This window comes from Leucopleurus acutus (assembly GCF_964270905.1).
Source record: "Leucopleurus acutus genome assembly, chromosome: 17".
Lineage (NCBI taxonomy): Eukaryota > Metazoa > Chordata > Mammalia > Artiodactyla > Delphinidae > Leucopleurus > Leucopleurus acutus.
Genome location: NC_139159.1, coordinates 15,390,852 through 15,415,890, shown reverse-complemented (window position 1 = coordinate 15,415,890; position 25,039 = coordinate 15,390,852). Strand labels below are relative to the sequence as shown.

Here is a 25,039-nt window from a genome sequence, read left to right as displayed (position 1 = left end):
GCCCTAAGAGACGGGGAAGGCTTCCTTGAAAGGGTGTAGTTGACCTGAGATCTGAAGTGGAGAAGTTTTCCAGCAGTGTTTTAGATAACACTGCGGGTGCATGGAGCTATGGGGGGAGGAGTGCAGGAGGCAAGGGATGGGGCAGAAGTGGCCGGACGGGGGCTGGAGAAGCAGGGGTCAGACCGCAGAGTTTGTTCTTATCCTGGAGAGAATGGGAATCGGTGAAGGTCCTTTGGGGCGTGGGTGGAGGGAGGATGGGTGTGGGGAGCGGCGTTAACATGACCGGGAGGGGATACTGACTGCGGGGTGGAGCGTGGCCCCGAGGGGGCTTGAGAGGCCAGCACTGCACCCCAGTCAGCGATCTTTCTGCAAAGCATGAATAACTTCGCCCTCCCCAAAACTGTCTGGTCTGGCTAAAATAAAATCTAAACTACTAAGCTCAGCAAACTAGGTCCTTTCTAGCACTTGGTAACTTTTCTAGGCCTTTCTACCCCTTCCTGATGAGTGCCCGGGCCTGACCTCCTGTTTACCGCTCCTTGACCTTTGTGCTTCTGCTTCTCCTACCTGTGCTGCCCTCTTGGTCCCACTGCGTGAGCCTAGGGAACTTTTCTTTTCCAACAGGAGACGGCTTCTGCACCACATCCCCTGCGAAGCCTTTCCAGAGCATGCCTCATTCCTCACCCCAGGAGGAAAACAAAAACAAAAAAAATGCTTTGGTTGTTTATCCTCAGTTCACATTGGCATTGATTCTGTGGTATTACAGCAATCTGTTTACCTGTCCTCCAGACTGGACTGAGTTGCTAGTCATCAGGATTATACCATTCCTTTGTTATCCTTTCTTGTCTAGGACAGTGCCTGGTGCCTATAAATATTGAGTAAGCGTTCCATTTTTCTGTTCTGACCACTTTGCTTTTACTAGTAGTCAGGTCAGTTAAATATTTATCGACCATGTAACCATGCCAGGTGTGTGGGAGATTAACACACACCACAGATCCTACCTTTGATCTACCTTTTGTCATGGTAACTGTGCTTCCTTTTCTTTCATTAATTTACATTTAAAATTTTTCTTGATGGAAATTTTGTGTTCATTGTACAGGTCTAGAGTAGAGAAACATTATTTGTCAAAACACTGTTTACTGGAACTGCAGTATCTCTTTTGAAATCTTAAAGTTAGGAGTGAATTACACAATCCCATCTAAACTTCAGACTACACTGGCGAATTATGTTCTTTCAAGATCAACCCCTTGGTGATCGGGAAGCCCAGTCGTGCCTGTCAGGGTGCAGCTGGAACTAGGGTGCCCTTGGTTCTTAGATGTGGGGACAGAACTTGGAGTGTTTTTCCCCCCGATTTGCTACTTGGGAGAGGGTCACAAATTGACTTGATCTTTTTTTTTCTTTCTAGATAACAGCAAAAGCTTCTATAATTTTTGTTACTCTTCAGTACAATGTTACCCTCCCTGCAACAGGTAGGTAGTTTTCTTTTGGAATTTTCTGGTTAGTAGAAGAGTTCAGTAGGACAGACTTGGAAATCTCCATGAATACTAGGTTCTTCGTTATTGTCACAGGTCTCATTCGTGATTAGACTGAATATTATTTTGATGATTTTGTAATGCAAAAGCTGATGTTTTGGGTTGACTTCACCCTATATATTGTATGAAAATCAGTTTTTATGTGTTTAATGTTTATTGTGTATTTTTGTAAATGGGCTTAAAATTCCAATGAAGAACTTTTTTTTTTTTTTTTGCCTTCTCTTCCCTCTGATCTTTTCATAAGAAAATCCTAAGAATAGATATTTTACGTTTGTCTGAAGTGTCTTTGTTCGGTCAAGGTTTCTAAAGGCCCAATGTTCAGGTTCCGTTTTTCTGACTTGTATGGGTTCTGTTTTGGACCCGTAATAACAACCCTCTTAAGCCCATTTTATTTTTCACTTTTTGGTTGTGCCCTACCGTCCTATCAGTTATTTGATTAGAGAGAATGTCAATAAGTATCTGGTAATAACATCCAAACTACACTTTCAGGTTTTATTTCGAAAAGTTTTTCTGAATGATGCTATGTGAAAATCAAGTTGTTATTGGAAGTTGATTGTAGTTGAATACAGTATTATAATTAACTAGCATGGGGCTTCCCCGGTGGCACAGTGGTTGAGAGTCCGCCTGCCGATTCAAGGGACACGGGTTCGTGCCCCGGTCCGGGAAGATCCCACATGCCGCGGAGCGGCTGAGCCCGTGAGCCATGGCCGCTGAGCCTGCGCGTCCGGAGCCTGTGCTCCGCAGCGGGAGAGGCCACAACAGTGAGAGGCCCGCGTACCGCAAAAAAAAAAAAAAAAAAAAAAAATTAACTAGCATGGGTGAGGAGTGGGGTATTCAGTTAACAAAATATTACCATACTCAGGTGGTAAACTTGCCGCGAGCCCGGAGTCTCTCTATTTAGAATGTAAGATCAATTATACAACATGGAGTTGGGTTTTTGTTCAGTTATATCATTTTGTAAATATTTGATGTAGTAACTTAGATATCACAGTACTCAGAACCACAAAGTTGTTTTGAAATTTGAGTATGCCAGAAAAAAACAAAGCTCTTTTATCAATTCACAAGTATTTGATTAAGTCTCGTTCTGAAAAAATCTTAGCAATTTTAAAGATTGAAAACAATTGTAGCAGTTGCCTCTCTCTCCTGCTTAGAATTCAAAACTAAATCAAATCAAAGTTAAGTCAGCTTTTCCAGCAGAATCATAAATGTGGTGTCTAGTTTGAAAGTAGAGCTAGAAAGCAGAAAGTTTCAAAAGTTCTTTGAAAAGACAGGCAAATGTGCTAAGTATAACTTTAATACAACCTAAGTATAATCTAACCCCTATCCCTGGGGTAATATCATTTTACAGTCCCCAAGGATCTTAATGTGGCCTCCCCTTCCCTGTTCTCTGGTCTTTAATGGCTGTAACTAACGTGTCAAGTCTTTGTAAATAATTTCTGAAGCTTTAGACTTCTAGATAGTCTCCTCAGTTTTCATTGTTCCTAAGACTGAAGGTGTCCAAAAGCAAATTACCATGATGTTTCTGTAAACTTATTTATTAGGTTAGTCTTCTCTTGTTTGTTTCCATAACTATGTTGTACTTAAGTGCTGTTTTTATAATCTTATGTATATTTTTGTGTATGTGTGTCCTGTCCTTTTTGACCTTCAGAAGAACAAGCTACTGAATCAGCGTTCCTTTATTACTATGGTATCAAAGATTTGGCTACAGTTTTCTTCTACATGCTAGTGGCGATAATTATTCATGCCATAATTCAAGAATATGTGTTGGATGTAAGTATGCAATCTTAGAAATCTATACTTTGTAAAATACTAGCTCTCCATACTATGATAGCCATATTAAATATATTTTATAATCTTAATTATTAACGATTGTTTTTATTTTTAGAAAATTAACAGGCGAATGCACTTTTCCAAAACGAAACACAGCAAGTTTAATGAATCTGGTCAGCTGAGTGCATTCTACCTATTTTCTTGTGTTTGGGGCACATTCATTCTCATATCTGTAAGTATGTACTGTGCTGAAATTCTTATCTCTCAAAAGTATTTAATTATATACCCAGAACAGAAATTGATGTCCTATTTTTAATGCTCATAAGCAAACCCTGAACCTTAGAAAAATTCCTTGTCTCTTGTTGTTCTTATCTAAGATTAGGAGTTCTGCTCTTGAACTAGTATAAATCAAGTTTCATCAGTAAGCTTCTCTTTTAGTTAGTTTTTATACAGCAAAAATTGCCAACTATGTTTAATGTTTCAGAAAGCCTTCCTCATTTTTAGTCGATCTGAGTGTTGTCTTCATATCTTGTAGTCATTTGCAGGTATCTCTGTATTAGCAAAAACGGTAAGTTATCAGTGATACTTTCACTGGGTTACATGAGTTGTAGTGTTTCCAGTCATTTCGTTCTTTAAAAACAGTCCAGGTATTTTCTGAGCAAATTAAAATATTGATTAACTTTTTATTAAGGTTATCTAAACCTTTAAGTGTACCATTCTAACTAATGAGGGGGAAGAGAGTATCTAATATTAGTAATATCAGTCCTTTAAGTTTATATGAACCCCAGAGTTTACATATTTTTGAGTTTGTCAGGACACAGTATTTTTTTTTTAATTGCTATTTTAGCGATGAATAAATAGGTAAAGTGAATTTTCCAGGGTATATGACATTTATGGTTCGACATAGACTAAAACTCAGCCTTTCAGTCCAGTGCTTGTTCCTTTGTAAACTGCAGCTTTAATGATACTTTACAGATACATTAAAGTTCAGCTTAAAATCTTTCTTATACATTAAAAAAAAATTTTATTGTTGATGTACAAAAGTTCTATCTTACACATTTTTTAAAAAACGTGAAGGTGTTAAACTTCCGTGGGAAAATATTAAGGATAAGTTGCTTCAGGATTTTTTTTAATATACATATGCAGTAATTCTCACTAAATAGATCTGGTTATCTAAGAAGAAGATGTGGTAATTATGTGGACATAACCCTGTAAAACTTGGCAACACCTTGATCTTCTGTCTCCTGTCAGGTGCCACCTCTTTCTGAGCCCTTTGCTTGGTTACCCAGGACAGCATTCATCCCTCCAGTGGCTGTTGTAACTCTGTTATGCGCCATCACTGTTTTTTGGTTGTGTTATGTTTGTTTGCATACGTGTCTTTTTTACTCTACTGGATTGAAGGAATTTCGAAAGCCAGGAATTATGTCTTATTTGACTTCAAGTCACTCATATTGATTTTCATTTCACCAAAGTAAGCAGTTCGACTGAATGGAAAATAACTAAAACATCTAAAAGGTTGGACTTCAATGGAACTTGAGGTGGAGAGATGTAAATGTGCAAGGAATGAAAATACTGTCTTATTTTCTAAGACGTTTCCATGCTCATTAAGCTAATTTTTGTATCTTCTCTCTTAGGAAAACTATATCTCAGACCCAACTATCTTGTGGAGAGCTTATCCTCATAACCTGATGACGTAAGTCATTTTCAGCAGGTTTTTCTTAGTTAAGGACCATCGTCATGTCACTTTTAAGCAGGATTTGTTCTTGTTATTCTCTTTAGGACCTTAGGGAAATTCGTACAATAGGTATGTCTTTGGCAGTCTCACTGCCATAAGGACAAAAAATTCCTGTGTGCTTTTTTTCATGTATATAATCTTTTCAGCATGTTTGTTACCTTGAGAAAACTGATTTTTAACAGTAATCCTAATTTAGTCCTCTGTCTTCCCTTTCTTTTTCCTAACCCTTCTCGTCACTGCTCCATCTTCTACATTCTTTTGCTCCTTTTCTTTGCTCCAGTCTCTTTTCACTCCTTCCATTTCTTACTCTCTTACACTATAAGCTTGAGGGTACAGACTGTTTCTTTTTTATTTTTATGGCCCCCAGGGTTTCTGTACAGTGCTGTAAGAAGCTCAGGGGTTGCAAAGTCAGCCAGCTAAGTTATTCATTCTTCAAGCCCAGCTCTAGAACATCTATTCCATATTTTCCTTGCTCCTTTAGCCTATATTGGCTTCTGCTTTCCTGAATTTGTCATTTTGGTGTGCAATATTTTATGTTTGTCTATACATTGTCTTGGCTGTCCTGTAATTGTGTCATTTATGTAAGTCTTGAATTGTGCCCATGCCCACCAAGGCTATATGTACCTTGACAGCAAGAAGAACTGTCTCTTTTTATATCCTTTGCTGTGCCAGGCTGTAGGTGCTTATCAGGTAGAAAGTAGTCAATAAATGTGTTGTGATATGAGGGCTGGTGAAAAAGTATGAAGGGAATAACATGCCCCTGCAATATTACCATACTCTGCTGAGCCACTCTGACTTTTAAAAATTGTTAATTCAATGCACTTTTGTAAACTGGAGATATAAACATCATATTTATGTGGGACTGTATCTCCCCCCCCCCCCCGGAATTATTCAGATTGGCTTTGTGTTTTCTGCTTTAGACCTCTGGAGGAGAGGGGAGGGAGAGCAGAGAGAAAGCAGAAGATCTGGAGGGGTGTGATGTGAGGAGGAGACTGGACTCTAGACTGAATATGATATGTCTCCTGGGGGGTCCGTCAGTGCCTTATTCTCCTCTGGAATCCTGGTTTGCCTCCATTTATTGGGGGCTCTCAGTGTCTCAACCTGGTAGAGTTACCGTATTTCCCTAAGAAAAAATCCAGGGATTGTTTGAAATTGGGATTATCCTGGTTTCAGGTGCTGGTTAATCTATTCACCTTCACTTTTCTATCCATCTTGTTTGCCCTTCCCACTTCCCTTTTGACGAAACCTTACCGATCTGTGATTTGATTCCCTTAGAGTCGTGGTCCGTATGTCTTCAGTAGCTGACAGGCATACTCTTCAGCGTTAAGTAACTAATAGACAAGGGCCTCTGTTTCCTCGCAGCTCGCTTGCATGTTCACAGTGTTCTGCAGATCATGTCTCTGCTTCTGCTGTTTAATCCAGAGGAGCTGACTGATGCTGGGGGGCCGGGGGGCCGGGGGAAGTGGCTGTTGGAGAGTACGGTACATGGAGTATCGTGAGGGGACCTGAAGTGATAACACAAAGGTAGCTACTTAGTACATCCTGATTTCCCGTGTTTGTCTGTACTTTATTCTTTAAAAATGGTATGCTTTAAAAGGTATTTTTTACTTTCTTGTGTTGGTACAGATTTCAAATGAAGTTTTTCTACATATCACAGTTGGCATACTGGTTTCATGCTTTTCCTGAACTCTACTTCCAGAAAACCAAAAAAGTAAGCAGGGGTTTTATAACTGTAAAAATTGTCTTTTGCCTTTTTTTGCCTTTTTTGGAAGTCTTTTTAAAATTATTTCCTCATGTCTCTAACTCCCTCTCACCTCACCTCTCCCCCACTATTCTCTCACCTCTCTGCTTTGCACAGAGACTAAGTATCCTTAAGTATTTATTGAAGAAACCTTCAGTCATGTTAACTTAGAGGGGGATTTTACATTTGACACGTTAGTTTCTCATTTTAAAATTACGTTAGTGGTAATTTAAAATAATTTAAACAAATTTTGCAATGTAATGTTAGTTTTGTGTTACTGATACTCTTAGCAGTTTCACAAGCGAGACCAAAAGGATTAATTAGATTATTGTACAGCTAAATTGTACTGTGTGTAAGTCCCAGAGAAAAATTCAGTATTGAGAAAAGTAAACCATAGTTAAATATTCACCTTGAATTTTTTCCTGGTGAAATAGGTGGGAAAGATGTTTGTTTGTTTTGTTTGAACAATGAGTAAACCACTGGAGCACTACAGTAGCCTCCTGTGTAGTTTTACCCTCAGTACTTCTGAAGTCAGGCTTCTGTGATGTCACGAAGTAAACTTTATTTCCTTTATTTAACTCTTTCTCCTCTAAAAACTCTACTAGCTCCCTGTTGCTTTAAACTAAAATAAAGCTGCTCACCTGTGCTCTAAGGGTTTCTCCTGTCTGTGCCCCCTCCCCTGGTCCCTTTTTCTTCCACTGGTCCCTTTTTCTTCCCTGGTCCCTTTTTCTTCCACTCTCTCCTTATGCCTCATTCACACTGACATTCTCTAATTTTATAATCCCAACACAACAGTTCTTTTTTCTGGAATACCGTTTCCCTCTGACAAATTAATCAAGCACTTCTGTTCTCTTTTTTGGGGGGAGAGATTGTTTAAATATTCCTATATATGAACTGATACGTGGGTGGGGCTGTGGATAAAAGAAGTCTGATCATGAGTTAACAACCAGAAAGTTGGGCGATAGGTACCTGGGAATTCGTTATACTGTCTGTTTGTTGTATGTATTTCACATTTTTCCATGTTTAAAACACTGTTGTTAAAATCCCCTTACTTTGAGAAGCTTTCCAAAATAGCAGAGCAACCAATCCATCCAGCAACCATCTTTCCTCTGCCTTCTCAAAAGCCACAAACACTTATTTCTATACATACTCTGAATAGTTAATTCATGAGTATAGGCACTTGATTTATTATTGTGTTGTGTCTGTGACTTTTCGTGTCCTGTGTGTCTGTCATTATTGACGTTGTTGTCTGCCACAATTAGAAAACACCACCGTGTTTCTAAATTAGGCCGTGTAAAGTACAATGTTTTTCTAGTTGATTGTAAGGATTAGGATGAAGGTGCATAAAACCTTTGACTTAGAACTGTCTTAAGGTAAAATTCTTAGGCTCACAGTTTCCAATAACGCTTCCATATTCAGTAAGCACGTACTGTGAACCATACATGTCCCATAGCTGCACTGTCCAAATTAGTACCCACAAGCCACATTTAAATTAACTAAGCAAAAACAAAATTCACTTTCTTGGTCACACTAGCCCGATTACAAGTGCCCATTCACCACACGTGGCTTCACGGTCTGCCATCTTGGATCAGAGATAGAGAACATGTCCATCATTACAGAAGGTTCTGCAAAGCACTGCTGAGACTTTCATAGTTCCTTGATGTCTTAGTACCATGGTTCCAATATTTAAAGCTTTCTTCGTGTACTTTTTATACCTGTGGACATAATACCTCTGGGTTTCATTATTAATTCATATGTCTATATCTTATTCGTTGACCATGTAAGTAGAGAGGGACATTTCAAAGTAATTGTTCATTTGCATTCTCAAAGCTCTTTTCTTATCAATTCCTGCCAGATGGCATTTCTCCAGAAATGCAATCTTAATTTTTATGGAATAATTTGCATAACTTAGAATTTAACTGAAACTATTTTTAACACCTACATATGACAGTCGAAAGTAACTGTTGCAAGTAATTAACATAATTTGAAAGTAACAGCTGCATATGTGTTAAACAGTTTCTTAAAATTTACTCTATAAAAATTGGTTTTGGAAGAACTCTTTACTGGAAAAAACTAGTACAGTGATTGTTTTGAACCGATCCTACAGAGAAATGAAGAAAGGAACACAGTAGCAGTTCAAGATGTGTGTTAGGCACAAATAACTCAGTTTCTTTTAAGAAGGATATTATAACCACATGTAATATGTATGTTTCAATACAAATAGTCCTCTCTTTTTGCCCATAAGAGGATTCAAAATGTAATTTTTTAGCCAACTTGAATATATGAAGTTTCAGGGAAGTGTGGATGAAATAGCCAAATGTTTTATTTCTAATATCAGTTTATTTGGTTTAATTATCCATACATATAATTGTATATCATATAAAGTATAATAAATTAGAAAAATGCTTTCTCCTACTTCATGAGGGTTATGTCCACCCTTCAACTTTGTGGTTAACATCCGTCCTTCATCACTCGAGCTGCTCTTTGACTCATCTAAGTCCGTTTTTCCAGAGTACATCATTACCTCTGTCTTACTTATTCCTCCACTAGACCTCTCTAAGCATTTAGAAGTGACATTGATTGAGGTTTCTCAGGCTGTGTATCTTACCCAAACATTTATTTGTTGTTCAGAATAAAGTAATTGATACAGATCCCTGTAGTATGAGAGCTTTGAAAAAATTTACACATGAGACAGCTCCATCTGTTGTTTAGGGGCAAATCTTTGCCTTATATTTGGGCATATATGCGATATTCAGTTTAAATTTAATTTTTCAGTACAGTGTAGTTAAGAAAAGCATTTTCTTTAAAAAACAAGTTTACTAAAGTATATTGCTGACCTTTTTAATAAAAACATGTTGGAATAACAGCTGAAAATGTCACTTGAAGTTATTTATAATTTTAGAATTTGTTTTGATTTAAGTGTACTATGTTTATTAGATTTTCCATGAAAAATGAAGCTATCAGAATTTCAAGTCATCACTCTATGACATCATCCTTATATAAACTACTTGAATGTTAGCATTAAAGATAGATACGAACTTGGCAATGCTTTTCTAATAATTCAGTTTCATTATATATCTTTTTCATTCAAGTATAAAAAAAGTTTGCTAATCTTTAAACAAACAAATACACAAAACCTCATTTCTGGCTCCTGGTAACAAAATCATAGGATGATGTGTGAAAATGTCTTGAAAAACCAAAATCGCCTTTTCTCAGCCATGTTTATATTCATCTAGACTCTAGATTCTAGAACAGTGATGAACTGCCCGTGGATGACTTACTGACTCCCTAATTGAAATGTAACGTGGCCAGTGAACTGATATGTGCCAACATTTCACCCAGCCTTCTCTGTTCTCCCTGAGCCCCAGGGAAACGTGTAGGCCCCAGAGACCCTGCTGCTGGGCAAGGTCTTTTTTGTTGGCCATAGACATGTAAGCCCCAGAGGGGCTGTAACCCCATGAGGATTGAAGAATGTCAGAGGAGTCTGGCCTAGAACAGGACTGCTGAAAGCAGCCATTTTCTAAGTGAAATCTAGATAAAATTTGTCATTTTAAAAGTCACGCTACATCATGCACATTACCTTTGTATTGTTACTGTGGGAATGCCTTTAGCTCACGTTGTCCACCACTTCTTGTGGGCTCTTCCCTGTCACTCATTTATTTTGACATGCTGTCTCTGGTTAGGCTTTGAGTATGCAAACATTGCTTTAGAGACACTGGTCAGTTTGTATAAGGCGGACGTTGCTGTTACTTAGAAAAAGGATTCTTAATACTCCGTCCTTTTGAAAGTTGAAGAGACTATTGTAAAAGCCCTTGCTAGGCATTTGATGGTTGTGAAGATGGAAGCTGTGATGGTAGTTTACTTTCCATTATTGACTCATCTGGTCTGCTATCAGAAAGGCAGGGCTGAAATGCAAAGTTGAACCTGAATTTAGGGAAGAAGCTCTGGATTTTTCTTTACCTAATGGCAAGCACAACCTTGCCTCAATTAGGTTGAGATTTAAGGACAAGAAATATAAAAGAAATGGAATGGCTTTTTGAAATGTAGTGTGTTTGTAATTCATAATAGTGTTTTTTGTCAGAGAGGAGAAGAGATAGGCATCTTATGTTCTCTGCTAAATAGCGTATTTTTAAAACTTATTTGTGTTTCTTCTTAAAAAAAAATCTTTTTTTTAATCCTCCCAAGCAGTTACACTGCTCTGGTTTTTCCAGCAGTTATTCCAGCAAATTAGTTTTTTACATCGATTTACACAAGCTGTTATGTAGTAAAATGAGTTCAGTGTTCAATCAGCAATTAAAAAACAAAAAAGCTTTTATTATAAGTATTGGGGGTCCCCCTAGTGTTGTTTTCCCCTCAGAAATTTGGAGCATTGTTTAACACATCTGAAGGAAGGAATATGGCAGTACTTCCCATACGTAGTCACTTATATGCCACCTTGCTGCAACTTAAAATGTTTTATTTAAAATTATAATGAAAGTTTGTTTTCTTGTATACTATCTAAAATCATTTTGTGCAGTGCCAGTGATATACACACCACATAGCATATCAAATTGCAGTTATGACCCTACAGCTGAGCTGGTCTGAAATGACTATAAGAGAACGAAGAGGCTTTCTTGTGGTTGAACTTCACCATGTTGTCTCGACACCTTTCTCCCCCTCTCCTTTGGTAAGGAGAATTAGTTCATTGGAAGTTTGAAAATTATGTGGAGAGAATCTTCAGACAGCCTATTTTCAGAGATACTTCTCTCTCCAGTTGGAAACTCCACTGTAAACTTGGTATTATGTCTTGGGAGTTTTCCCTGAGAGACCCAAAGTGTAGGACTCTGTATAGTTCTAGTCAGCTGTTGTATGTTCTACCTTTCTAACACTTGATCTTTGTAGCATTCTTACTAGAAAAGAGTTTTTAGTTTCAAAACTATACTTGTAAACTCTACTCTTTCTCAGAAGATTTGGTCAAGTAACTGCCTACTTGAAATGTAGGTGGCAAAGAGAAGACCAATAGAGACCTGTGCTCAACTCTATTATATGCCAGAGATGAGTCTAGTGAGGTTCCAGATGAATGCAGCTCAGTCTGCCAACATCAACCACCATTTTAGTCATTTTAATTAGAGCTGCAGTACATGAATAGTACTAACCAGGCTAATAGAGCCTTGTAATATATATTTGACAGGCTAATAGAGACATATATATATATCAATATATGTGGTAAACTGCCAAAAAAAGAGAGAGCAGAAATGAGAGGTAGAGGCATTTCATAAATTAACAAGTGTTTATTGGGCCTATCACTGTTCATATTTTGCAAACATTTTTTACTGCAACCCAAGATGAAAAACTAGAGTTTATATCATAGTTCTGTGTGTGTGTAAAATCTGGATTAAAATTTTCATGAAACAATGCAATGAGCTATACACTCTAGCATTTTTTATTCTATTTCATATTTCAGAACATGTTAGGGTGACCCCCTACATCGATTTCCTGATTCACTTGACTTATGTCTTTGAAAACCACTGTTTCTAAGATAACCAGGTCACTAGGGATTATGGAAGAAAAAAAGAGAACCAAAAGTAAAATCTGGATACCTGGCTTACAGGTTATTAAGAGGAGAAAGAATATACAAACAGATGGTATCCTAAGTGAGAAGATAAATTCTAACCTTCGATTTTAATGACTTGACTGACAATGAAATGAAAGGGACTAAAAGCATGAGCTAAAAAATGTGAATACTATTTAGGTAAACAAAAGCACCTCTGCTGGTATAAACATAGCAATTTTAATAGTACAAGGACATTATGGTTATTAATATTGTGTCATTTAATAAATGTTTATTATGAAAAGAACCACTCAGTACTGAAAGGGATTTGGAGTTCATCTGATTCAGGCAAACCCAGCTGTTACTCACATTTAGATGAGTAGCTGAAGCCAGGAGAGGTTAAAGAACTGCGGCTAATTGGGGTGAGCATTCAGGAAGGGTGCGGGGCAGGGTGGCCTTCAAGTCTTCCTCTGTGACAGTGCATTTTCACTCTGCCACACTGCTCCTAAGAACAGAACTGCTTCCCCATGTTTTAATCTACTGTGCAATTTTCTGTTTACAGGAAGATATTCCTCGTCAGCTCGTCTACATTGGTCTTTACCTCTTTCACATTGCTGGAGCTTATCTTTTGAAGTGAGTTGGGATTTTTCTTGGGTGTGTATATGGACTGGGCAGATCGTATGCTAATCTGTCTTAATTCATAATTAATCTTTTCATTTTAAATGTGTTTTTTTAACAGCTTGAATCATCTAGGACTTGTTCTTTTGGTGCTGCACTATTTTGTTGAGTTTCTTTTCCACATTTCCCGCCTGTTTTATTTTAGTGACGAAAAGTATCAGAAAGGGTAAGTTGTTGAGCCGTTCTATTTCTTGTGTAATTAAAGTCAGTGCCTATGTTGCCAAGGACCATGCTATTGGCGATTATATTGTTTTTTATAACCTGTTAGTAGCAGCTTTAAATAAAATGACCCTGTTTAGCTGTTGATGTTGGTATTTTGTTCTCTAAAATAGAATCGTTCTTAGCTAGAGAGATACTGTATTGGAACTTGTAATTTTGAGGGTTGAGGGTTTACTTTTCTGATATAACTTCTCCTATCTTGTTTAAGTGCACGTTTTTCTTTTGGAGAAGGAAGAATGAGGAAGAATGAACTTTCAGAAGAAATTGAAATAATAGATTATAGAGCCTTAAAGATATTAAAATACTTTGATGGGAAAATTGAACTGGAACAGAATTGAAGTGATATGACTTGTAAAGAGTGTGAGGCCTTTAACAAAAAAAAAAAAAAGTAAAACTGGGACTCTCATGAGAATTGAGTACACGGCTTTTGTTTTATCCAGCATTTTCCAAAATTGTTCTATATACCAGTAGTTCCGAGAATCATTAATAGTTGTTACACACACACAAAAAAAGATCAGCTAAACAAAAAATATCGAACATTTCTTTACTGGACTTCTAGAACCTGAAATAATGCTGATATGTTATATATCTTCAAGAATGTGATATAATATGCAGCATTTCCCTAACATTCTATTTCAGAATCCTTTTTGCAGAACAATAAGAAATGCTGTTTTAATATGCATTTACTTAACAGGAATCTGATTTCTACTAGGATCGTTTCTTATCTTTGCAATTCTGCGAATCTGACTTGTGACATTTTTCTCAGATTTTCTCTGTGGGCAGTTCTGTTTGTGTTGGGAAGACTTCTGACTTTAATTCTTTCGGTACTCACTGTTGGCTTTGGCCTTGCAAGAGCAGAGAATCAGAAGCTGGATTTCAGTACTGGAAACTTCAACGTGTTGGCTGTTAGGTAGAGTTGATTTAATATTTTTCTCACTTTGCACTACTATATAGTATGTATTATCAGTTTACAACATGAATCATCTAAAAATAAAGGGATAAATACAGGGGTTAGGGTAAATATTCATTCGATTTGATTTCATACCTGTTAACGATTTCATGTCCAAACTGAAGTACTACTAAAGTACTAAAGCGTTTATTTAACTTCTGGGATTAATCATTAGCAGGATAATTATTTATTAACATAATCTTGTCAACTTAGTGGGAATTTAGCACTAAGTTAATCCTGTCAAAGCAGGATGGACTACTTTATTCAATGGCATTGTTGGGGTGCGCTCTGATTCTCTGTTTATTCCTTCATATTCTCAGAATTGCTGTTCTGGCATCTATTTGCGTTACCCAAGCATTCATGATGTGGAAGTTCATTAATTTTCAGCTTCGGAGGTGGAGAGAACATTCTACGTTTCAGGCCCCAACTGTGAAGAAGAAACCAACAGTGACTAAAGGCAGGTCTTCTAGAAAAGGAACAGGTTTGTATTCAGTAAGCAATGAAAACCTTGAAGTAGGAAACTTTTTTTTTTTGCGGTACACGGGCCTCTCACTGCTGCGGCCTCTCCCGTTGCGGAGCACAGGCTCTGGACGTGCAGGCTCAGCGGCCATGGCTCACAGGCCCAGCCGCTCCGCGGCATGTGGGGAAACTTTTTTTTTTAATGTTTTGGGGTTTTATTTATCTTGTTAAGACTTAAAATCTTATAAAGGAAAGTTTATTCTACTTATTAGCAAAATTAGAAACAAAATCATTTCCCCCATCCTGCAGTTTGTTGGTCAGTTATCCTCAAAAGCTGTCCGCTGAGTTCTCTCTGACAAGTTTTCCAGACTTGATGACTTTGAGCCACTATAGACCAATGTGGACATGGGCAGTTTTAGTGAATAACTAACCTCGAGAGTGATTGTACTTTCAAGCATCTTACTCATATTTTAAAAACAAAACCTTTTTTCAGCCCCTTCCCATCTGCCGTTTAGTACCAAGTGGAACACCTTTTTTTTTAATAACTTCTGATTGTTTGATCCTTCATCTTTGAGTCTGCATCTCACCTCTTTTCTCCTTCTGGCTTTTGACTGAAAATGCATTGACAGTGGAGTAATTTTTTTTCAACTTCGAGTGTTCATAGTTGGAACTGTAACACAAGGAGTTCCATTTTAAAATATATATCAACTGTGGTTTGCTCCTTATAAGTCTGTATAACTGGTAGTTTATGTCCTCCAGTCCTATCCTTATTCAGGCTTGTATCAGCAACTCTTGACCCTTTGCATGTCATATAAATTTTACTGCATCTTGGTCAGTTTTCACATACACACATAGCTTCACTGGGGTATTAGATTGATATTACATTGAATCTGTAGATCAGCTGAGGGAGAATTGAGTATATCAACCAATGAACATGATATATACCTCCCACTTATCTAGATTATCTTTAATTTCTCTCAGTAATATTTTTTAATAACTGCTTTATTGGAATATAATTCACACACCATAAGTTCACCCTTTAAAGTGCACGTTTCAGTGGTTCTTAAGTATATTCACCATTAGCAGTCATTTTCCATTCCCTCCGTTCCCCTGCCAGCCTCTTACCTGTTTTCTGTCTCTGTAGATTAGCCTTTTCTGGATATTTCCTATCAGTGGAATCACACAGTATGTGATCTTTTGCAGCTGTTTCTTTCACATAGCATATTTTTAAGATTCATACATGTCGTAGCATGTACCGATACTTCATTCCTCTTTATGGCCAAATAATATACTAGCGTATGTATATACTATGTTTTGTTTATCCGTAAGTTGACTGACAGTTGGGTTGTTTCCGCTCTTTTGGCTACCATGAATGATGCTGTTAACATTCACATGCAAGTTTTTGTTTGAACGCCTGTTTTTTGCTGTTTGGGATATATAACTAGAAGTGGAATTGCTGGGTCATATGATAGCTGTATATTTAACATCTGGTGGGAACTGCTAAACTGTTTTCCAAAGTGCACCATTGTACACTCATTGTTTTGCGTGTTGATATCCAGTTGTCCCTGCACCATTTGTTGGAAAGACTAATCTTTATTGAATTGTCTTGATATTCTTGTTGAAAATCAGTTGATCATAAAAGTAAGAATTTAATATTTCTGGACTCTCTATTCTAGTCTCTTCATCTCTATGTCTATTCTTATGCCCTTGTCTTGATTACTATAACTTAGTAGTAAGTTTTGAAATCAGGAAATGTGCATCTACCATTTTTATTTTTTTCATGTTTTGGTTGTTCTGGGTGCTTGCAGCCATACGAATTTTAGGATCAGCTTGTCAATTCCTGCAGAAAAGCCAGCTGGCCTTTTATATGGATTATCTTGAATCTGTAGATTGCTTTGGGGAGTATGAACATAGATGTCCTTCCATCTTTTAGGGTCTTCTTTAATTTCTTTCAATTAAATTTTATAGTTATCAGTGTATAAGTCTTGCACTTCTTCATTAAATTTATTCCTAAATATTTTATTCTTTTCAATGCTGTTGTAAATAGAATTGTCTTCTTAATTTCATTTCTGGATTGTTCATTGCCAGTGTATAGAAACACAGTTGATTTTTGCATAATGATCTTGTATCCCACAACATTGTTGTGCTTATTAGGGTTTTTAAATTTTACTTTACTATTTAATTCTAGTACTTTTGTGGATTCCTTTGCATTTTCAGTATACAGGATCATGTCATTTACAACTAGAGATAGTTTTACTTTTTCCTCTCCAGTCTGGATGCCTTTTGTTTCATTTTCTTGCCAAATTATCCTGGCGAGAACCTCCAGAACAATTTTGAATAGAATTAGAACGGATATCCTCATATTATTCCTGATCTTAGCAGGAAAACATCTAGCCTTTCACCATTAAGTACGATGTTACCTGTGAGTTTTTCCTAAATGGGCTGTTTCAGGTTGAGAAAGTTTCCTTCTGTTCCTACTTTGTTTGTAATTTTTATCATGAAAGGATGTTAGATTTTGTCACGTGCTTTTTGTGCAACGATTGAGATCATCAAATGGTTTGTGTCCTTTACTCTGTGGATATGATGGATTACATTAATTGATTTTTTAATGTTAAGCCCACAGTGCAGTCCTGGGATAAATCTCACTTGGTCACGTATATAATCCTCTTTAGATGCTGCTTGGTTTGGCTTGCTAGTATTTGGTTGAGGATTTTTACACCTGTATTCATAAAGAATATTGATACGTATTTTTTGGTAATGTATTGATTTTCAAATGTAAATCCAGTCTTGCATTCCTGGCATAAACCCAAGTTGATGATGACAATATATCACTTTTGCTGGATGGGTTTTTTCAATATTTTGTAAAAATAGGATTTTTTGCATCTGTGTTTATGTAAAAGATTGGGCTATAGTTAGCCCTTTTCTGGGGTAATATCCTTGTCAGGTTTTGATACGAGTTATGCTGGCTTTATAAAAAGTATTGGGCAGTTTTGTCCTTCTTGTAATATTTAAATGTTTGGAAGGATTCACCACTGAAGCTGTCCAACCTAGACTCTTCTTTATGGGAAGATTTTTCTTTTTAACTACGTGTTCACATTCTTTAATAGATAATAGGATTATTCAGATTTTCTATTTCTTATTGTTTCTCTTTTGGTAAATTGTGTTTTTCAAGGATTTATCCGTTTCATTTAAATTTGCAGAATGTATTGATGTAACATTATTCATAATATCCACTTATTAATGCCTGTAGAACAGCAGTGATTCCCATCTTTCATTTCCTGTGTAAGTAGTTTATGCCTTTCTCTTCTCTTCTACCATCAGCCAAGAACCAACATTTGTCTTCTTTTGCTGATTGTCTCAGATGTGTCATTGATTTCTGTTCTTATTTCCCTTTCTTTGGGTTTAATTTGCTGTTTTGTTATTTGTGGTTTACCTTGTGGAAATAAATCATTGATTTTTCATCCCTTCTCATGAATTACTTGCAGTTAAGGTCAAACTTCCCTTTCAGCAGTGCTTTACCCTTATTTCACAGATTTTGATATATCTCTCATTATCATTCAGTTTCAAATATTTTATAATTCCAGTTGTGGTTTCTTCTTTGACCCATGGATTATTTATAAGTAAATTGTGTAGTTTACAAATACTGTATTTGGGCATTTTCTAGGTTTTGGGGGGTTTTTTCCTACTGATTTCTAGCTTAATTCCACTGTGGTTAAAGAACATACTCCGAATGATTTCAATTCTTTGAAATTTGTTGATACTTTCATTATGTCTCATCCTGTGTTCAGTATTGATGAATGTTCCATCTGGACTTCAGAAGGATGTGTATTGTTTGTTTGTTGGGTATTCTGTTCTGTAGGTAGGTGTCAGGTCCATTTGTGATGTCCAGGTTTGTATCTTTACTGACTTGGTGGAAGGAGTTCTGCTTGTTCAGTCAGTTACTGCAAAAGGTATTGACCCATTTCTTCTTGTAGCTTGTAAGTTTTTGCTTTAAATATTGTGAAGATATGTTATAGGTATATCAAAATTCAGGGTTGTTATATAAATCCCTGTGGGATTTGTCCTTTTTTATTGTCACATGTCCATCTTCATCTCTAGCTTGTCTGAATTTACTCCAGTTCACCGACTATCTTGTGGTAAAGTGTTAGCATGCTCTATCTTTTCCTGTGTTTTTCTACTTTAAACCTTTCTTTGTCCTTAAATATAAGTTGTGTCTCTTGTAAGCAGCATGTAATTGGATTTTAATTTTTTCATCCAGTCTGACAAAATTATCTTTGTTTTTTTGACAGTTATACTGTGATGTGCCTGGGTTTGGTTTTCTTTGCGTTTATCCTGCTCGGTGTTGTGTAGAGCTTCCTGAATCTCGCCTTGGTTTCTTTTGCCATTTTTGGAAAATTCTTCACCATTATTTCTTCAGATATTGCTTCTGCCCCTTTCTCTTTCTTCTGTCCTTCGGGGATTCCAGTACACGTGTTAAACCCTTTTACCCTGTCCTTTTATATCTTTTTGTGCTTTCTGCATTTTCCATCCTTTTTTTTCTGAGTTTCAATCTGAGCATTTTTTTCTAGTTCACTCATCTCTTCTGTTGGGCCTAATCTGCTATTAAACTTTTATTAAATTTATATTTTTAGTTACTGTATTATCCTGTCCTGGGATTAAAGATTTTTGAGTCCTTGGATGAAATTATCTATCTTTTCATTTATTTTTATTAATCATTGTTCTTTTAATATCCCTGTGTGACAATTCCAGATCTGGATCACCTGAGGATCTATTTCTGATATTTTTTTTTCTCTTAGTTTTCAGTCATTTTGTCTTGTTTTCTGGTACACCTGATATATTTTTTTTTTATGAAATCACTTTTTGTAAAATTTTAATTTCCGAGACATTTAAATAGTCACACTAAAAGTATCACACTAAAAGTAAAACAAGACTGACAATTTGTAAACAAAACACTCTGCAAACAAAAACAATTTGCCAGTGCATCCAAACATTATTTTTAAATAAGCAACATTATACCAATTATTTAAAATTTAAAAAGCCAGCACTGCATGTATCCTCATACTTAAAAAAAAAAATTATTGCAAGAATTCTGCCTTTATACACTAAATACTGTGCTAACAATATAGAAGGCCACTTGGGGCTTTCACACGATGTAAGCCTGTGTTGTTGGCACATAAGGCGGTTACTGAGGCCACAGGGAGGCCGACTGGGCTCCAGCAAAGCCAGGCAGAAGCCAGTGCCCCTAAGGTCAGGTTGAACACTGAATGTTTTGTGTAAAAGCATGCAGAGGCTCTGGATGAATTAGTAGAAGCTCTGGATCATTCTGTGTCACTGAAGCTGATCTATTTCCAGTTTGTCCTCATTCCTAGGACATCAACTATTTCTAAGGGCTTTCTTCTCTGGTGGGCCCCAAATTCATATTTTTGTCTCCCTGTCATTGTGAGACTTCCCAATTCTCTCTGAAGCTTTATTCTTTGTTAGGAGTTACTTTCTGCTGGATTTTTCTGAGTCTTGCTTGGTGCGTGCACGTTTAGTAGTTGGCAAATACCTTGGGGGAGAAATACACTTAGCTGACTCGGTTTTTTCCCAGTGCCTTCAAATAGCCATTTTCGTGTTCGCCTTTTGTGGATATTTTTGGAGGGAGGGTTGGTCTGGCATCAATTATTCCATCATGGCTTGAGGAAGGCGATTATAACACTCTTAAACATAAGACTTATCATCCAAAACACCAATTTTTTAATATGTTGGAAAGAAACATATCCCCAAGAACTTCCCTTGTCTGCTGTCCAGTGTGAAAATGTTCCTTTTTTTCTACCAAAAGTATTGCTCTGCAGACTATTTTATAGTTCTTCTAATTGTTTTTAGAGTTTCTGTCTTCTCTTTTTTTCCTACCTTCAATAGTAGTTACTTTCCTTTTTTAACTATTTTTTTAATTGAGATGTCGTTGACATATATAATTACTTTTAATTTGCTGCTTTCAGTTCATTGTGTTTAACATGTTATCAGGTTTTATGGTTGGTTAAATACTAGTAAAGATTAAGCACTAGTAAGTAAGTTTCACCTAAGGGCATAAGAGTATATATTAGGTTTTAAATTTTCTTTTCTGAGGGTACCTTTATGTGTAAAAGATAATATTATTTGCACTTACTTAGAAAGTAATCCTGATTTTTTTTTCTCTTTTCAGAAAATGGTGTAAATGGAACAGTAACTTCAAATGGAGCAGACTCTCCCCGTAATAGAAAAGAGAAATCTTCATAATGAATTATAATCTAATTGATTAATGTCCCCAAAGAAATCTGCTTTTTACTATACCTTTCAGCACTAGAGATTTTTTTCTGTTCTTGAAAATACAGTTTGTGCTCTTTGATTCTTGCTACTATTGTTTCATGCATTTTTTAAAGGGCATTTGAGGGGAGGATGATTACTATGAGTGAAAAAAATACTTCAGCTTAGACTAAGCTACCTGCCTTCAAAATAGTTTAGGGACCACCACCATATTTTATTTTATTTTGTTTTTTATCTTTCAGCATTTTTCTAATGATTTGAAGAGAGAACTATTTACAAAAGTTCTACATATCAGTGATACAATTTCTTGCTCTCAGCAATTTTTTATATTAGCAAGATGGCCTGTTCCAGCAAGGCCATATTTTTTAAGTTATCTTTCAGGGCAAAATGGAAATAATATAAAGTTGGATGTCAAACTTTAATATGTTTTCAGTGTTCTCTAATTTTTAGGAATTTTTGTAGCCTTTACACTTGGGAAAAAAGTTTTGTAAATTCACCAAAATACTTGTGTGCTTTATTTTTTAGTGGTTGTTAATGTTATTTACATCCCCATTTTTTTAAGGGAGAAAAAAACATACTTTTGGTTATGGCGTATGAAGATTTATTGCCATATATATTGAATCAAAATATATTAACATAAAAGTACTTGTGAAGTAAAATCTTTCTTGTGCATTTTCAACACTTGTAAACTGGAAATCAGAAAATTAAATATTTACTATAAAGAAAATTTTAACATAGCCCTTTTTGATATGTTTATTAATAATAATTCTTAATGGGGCTTGTCATAAGTTTGATACGCACAGCAGCTTAGAAAAATACTGTTTAACCTGAAAACTCTTTTAAAAAATCATGCCTACTTGATTTATATATATAAAAAGATGTCAATATTTGGAAAACATTTAATGCACTAGCCTCAAATTGAAAATTCAGGTGGATAAATAGTCTTACAAAAGACAGTGCTTTATGTTATAACTGTAGCTTTGGTCCCATCCTTATCTGAGAAACATTTATCTGTATAAAACATATTTTTGGATAAATATATATATATATATATTTGTATCTCTATAGAAAGGCTCTAAAACACATTTGAGTAAAATATTTGGTTCCCTTTTCTATAATTATCCTTTAAAATCTTTATAGCTCTATTTGGGTTTTTGTCGTCTTTACAGGGCATATATCACTCCTTGCAATGTTCACATTTCGCTCCCCACTTCTCACTTTTGTCACCAGCTAATGTTTGCGCCATTTTTAGTATAAAAGTTGCAGACCTGATAGGTCTGCAGTTTAATCAGTTGCCATGCTGCTAGAAAGTCATGCTTTCTGTTTCCAGCTGTTTACCTACTTCCTGGAAAAAGTAGTAGCTCTCTGTAGCATCATGGAGTTTCAGTGGAACCAAATCTCTGCCATTAAAAACTGGCATTATATTGAACTATACATTGAGAAATCAATCAGAATAAAAATTTTTACTTTCACAAGCCGTATCTTGGATGTTTTCTTTGTTGTTAGCAAATTTTATGCTATTTTTAGTGTCTAATCTCATTAAAATGTACACGTTGAAAGAGTGTACTTCTGATAAACATTTAGAACAGCCTTTCTTTCCTAAAAAGTGTGTTCTACCAAAAATATGATTAGTTTCATATATTATTAATGAGGGCAACTGTGAGAAAAAGTGGTTTATAACCAAATTCAGGGACTATTGAGTTAAACAAACTTAAAGGTGTCTTTTTTACGGCAGGACACCTAGAATGACAACAGCGGGGACACAGCATGCAGTGTCTCCACACTCATTTGAGGAACTTCTTTCTATGAAATTACATACAGCATATGCTATGTGTTCTACAAGATATGCTGTGGGTTTGGGGGGTGGGGGGAAGCCCTTGGTATGTAGTTAAAACTTTACAAAGCACATATATACACAAGTGTAATTGTAAATAGTAAGCCCTAGATGCCCTCCTCCGAGGAAAGTCTGTACGGGCCCCCCAGATCCTGCAGAGGCTGCTGCTGTCACCCGGCCTCTGGTCAAACTTTGAAGACTGATGGGAAGCATCACGGTAGGACCATGAGCCAGGACAGCTGTCTTACTGAGTGACCTTGAACTAGTTGCTTTGCCCTTCTGGGGTTGTCCTTCCCTCCATAAAAGGGGGGATATGGCTGTGAGTAGTCCAGGTGGACTATTCTGGAACAAATGTATTAACTACATTCTTCTAAAATTAATCGTACACAGTCCTTAAATTCAGAACTAATCCTGGAACAAAGCTTGTATAGATGAGGAAATGGGAGAGAAATGTTTTGTTGCACAGACGGCAATAGCCGTTGACACCCTATATCTCCAAGGTGTTGCCAAATGTCTTCAAAGAAAACTGGTTCTGCTGCCTGTCTACACGTGGACACCTATAAGAATGGATTGATACTGACCACCTGTTTGCATTTTTTAAAGAGTGGCCTTAAAAGTAACCCTGGAGGAAATTCAAGGTAATGCTCAGACAGATGTTTTTTTCCCGAAGATCACCCTAGGTGTGATAGGTAATTCAGTTAAGAAGCATCATCTGCTTTAAAACTTCACAGGTTTGGGAGTTGCAGAGTAGACATTAGCAAGTGTTGGAAGAATTAAAGACTAGTAACCTAGGGCCTGAAGAGAGTCAAGGGGGTTGGACTGAGTGTGTGTTTTAGAAGCCCTGGGTATACAGACCAACACACTAGAATGAAAGGAAAGGCAAAAGGCAAGTCTACTGTATAGCATAGGGAACTATATTCAATATCCTGCAATAAACCATAATGGAAAGTATATGAAAAAGAATATAGGGATTTCCCTGGCGGTCCAGTGGTTAAGAGTCTGCGCTTCCACTGAATGGGGTGTGGGTTCGATCCTGTAGTCTGGGAACTAAGATCCCACATGCCGGGTGGCATGGCCAAAAAATTTTTTTGATTAAAATTAAAAAAAAATATATATATATATATATGTATAACTGAATCACTTTGCTGTACACCAGAAACTAACACGACATTGTAAATCAACTCTACTCCAATAATAGGTCCATCTGGTTACTGAGCACTGTGTAAAGCCGTTAGCCATCTATGGAAGGCAGCATCCGCTATGGCTCAGCTCTATCCTGTGAAGACAGCACAGAGCTCAGTATTTACAAAGACAACTAGTTTAAGCACGACTTGCTTTACAAAAAGCTGCACTAGGTATCTGTGTGTCACACGTCAACCAGTTTTATCCAATACCATTCAAAGAAAGGCTAAGCCACTTTGTCTAGCTTAACTATTTTTAGTGAAAAAATTATTACTGTATTTGCTTAAAGGTAAAATCAAACATTTTGTGTTCTGAAAACAAGCAAATCAGAAAAGAAATTTAAGAGGCTTAGGTTCTGTCACATAACTACTAGTAACCTAACTTTGACTTTATGTCAGCCAAAGAAAGAAATCTCTTCTTATTTTGAAGATCCAAACTTCAAGTGATACCTTGTTGATTTCTGCAGATATGAATAGGTACATAGTAGTAAGACTAGCAGACCAGAGTTCAAATCTTGACTCCTCCACCAATAAGCTCTGTGTGATCTAATTAATGTCTGTACCTCAGTTTCCTGAGATAATGTCAGCACTTACCCCACAAGGTAGTTCTAAGAACGGATTGTGCATAGCTCCACACCTGATGCTTATTAAATGTTAGTTGTTAGCCCATAAGTTTATGACAAACAGCACAGGGACTGAATGGCTCAGAGTAAGTATTAAGTAGTTTTAGTTGTTACTACTTTTCCCTGTAAGACCCCACTGCACAAGGTTGATGAGCACTCATGGCCACAGTACAAGGACAGTGCTCCATGGCCGCTGAGCAGGGGGGCCACAGATGCTGCAAGAGCTATTCAAGCCACCATCACGGCCACTTAATCACTGGAAGACTGCAGGCATGCTTACCCAGCGTGAAATTTCATAAAGCAAACTTCCAAGTCTGTACTGAATCATTTACACTTGTGTGACACAATAATCATAAAAGCAAATAGTGTGTATAGTTTCTAACGAATGATTTTTTTCTTTAAAGGTATTCCGGCGCTTTGCACAGCAAACATTTGCATCTTTTTTTTTTTTTTAATTAAGTTATTTTGGCTGCGCTGGGTCTTAGTTGCGGCATGCGGGATCTTCA

General features: G+C 36.7%; 1 protein-coding gene across 1 annotated transcript in view; it reads left to right on the top strand.

The window, feature by feature from the left end:
* TRAM1 (translocation associated membrane protein 1) overlaps positions 1-22,370 on the top strand; it is a 29,471-nt gene extending 7,101 nt beyond the window's left edge. The window contains exons 2-11 of the mRNA XM_082858555.1: positions 1,403-1,466; positions 3,178-3,299; positions 3,415-3,531; positions 4,934-4,992; positions 6,661-6,745; positions 12,868-12,938; positions 13,045-13,149; positions 13,969-14,112; positions 14,472-14,632; positions 20,795-22,370. Coding sequence (XP_082714681.1) covers positions 1,403-1,466; positions 3,178-3,299; positions 3,415-3,531; positions 4,934-4,992; positions 6,661-6,745; positions 12,868-12,938; positions 13,045-13,149; positions 13,969-14,112; positions 14,472-14,632; positions 20,795-20,868 — 1,002 coding nt within the window. The 3' untranslated portion in view covers positions 20,869-22,370. The remainder of the gene's footprint in view (positions 1-1,402; positions 1,467-3,177; positions 3,300-3,414; positions 3,532-4,933; positions 4,993-6,660; positions 6,746-12,867; positions 12,939-13,044; positions 13,150-13,968; positions 14,113-14,471; positions 14,633-20,794) is intronic.
* Positions 22,371-25,039: the final 2,669 nt, after the last annotated feature.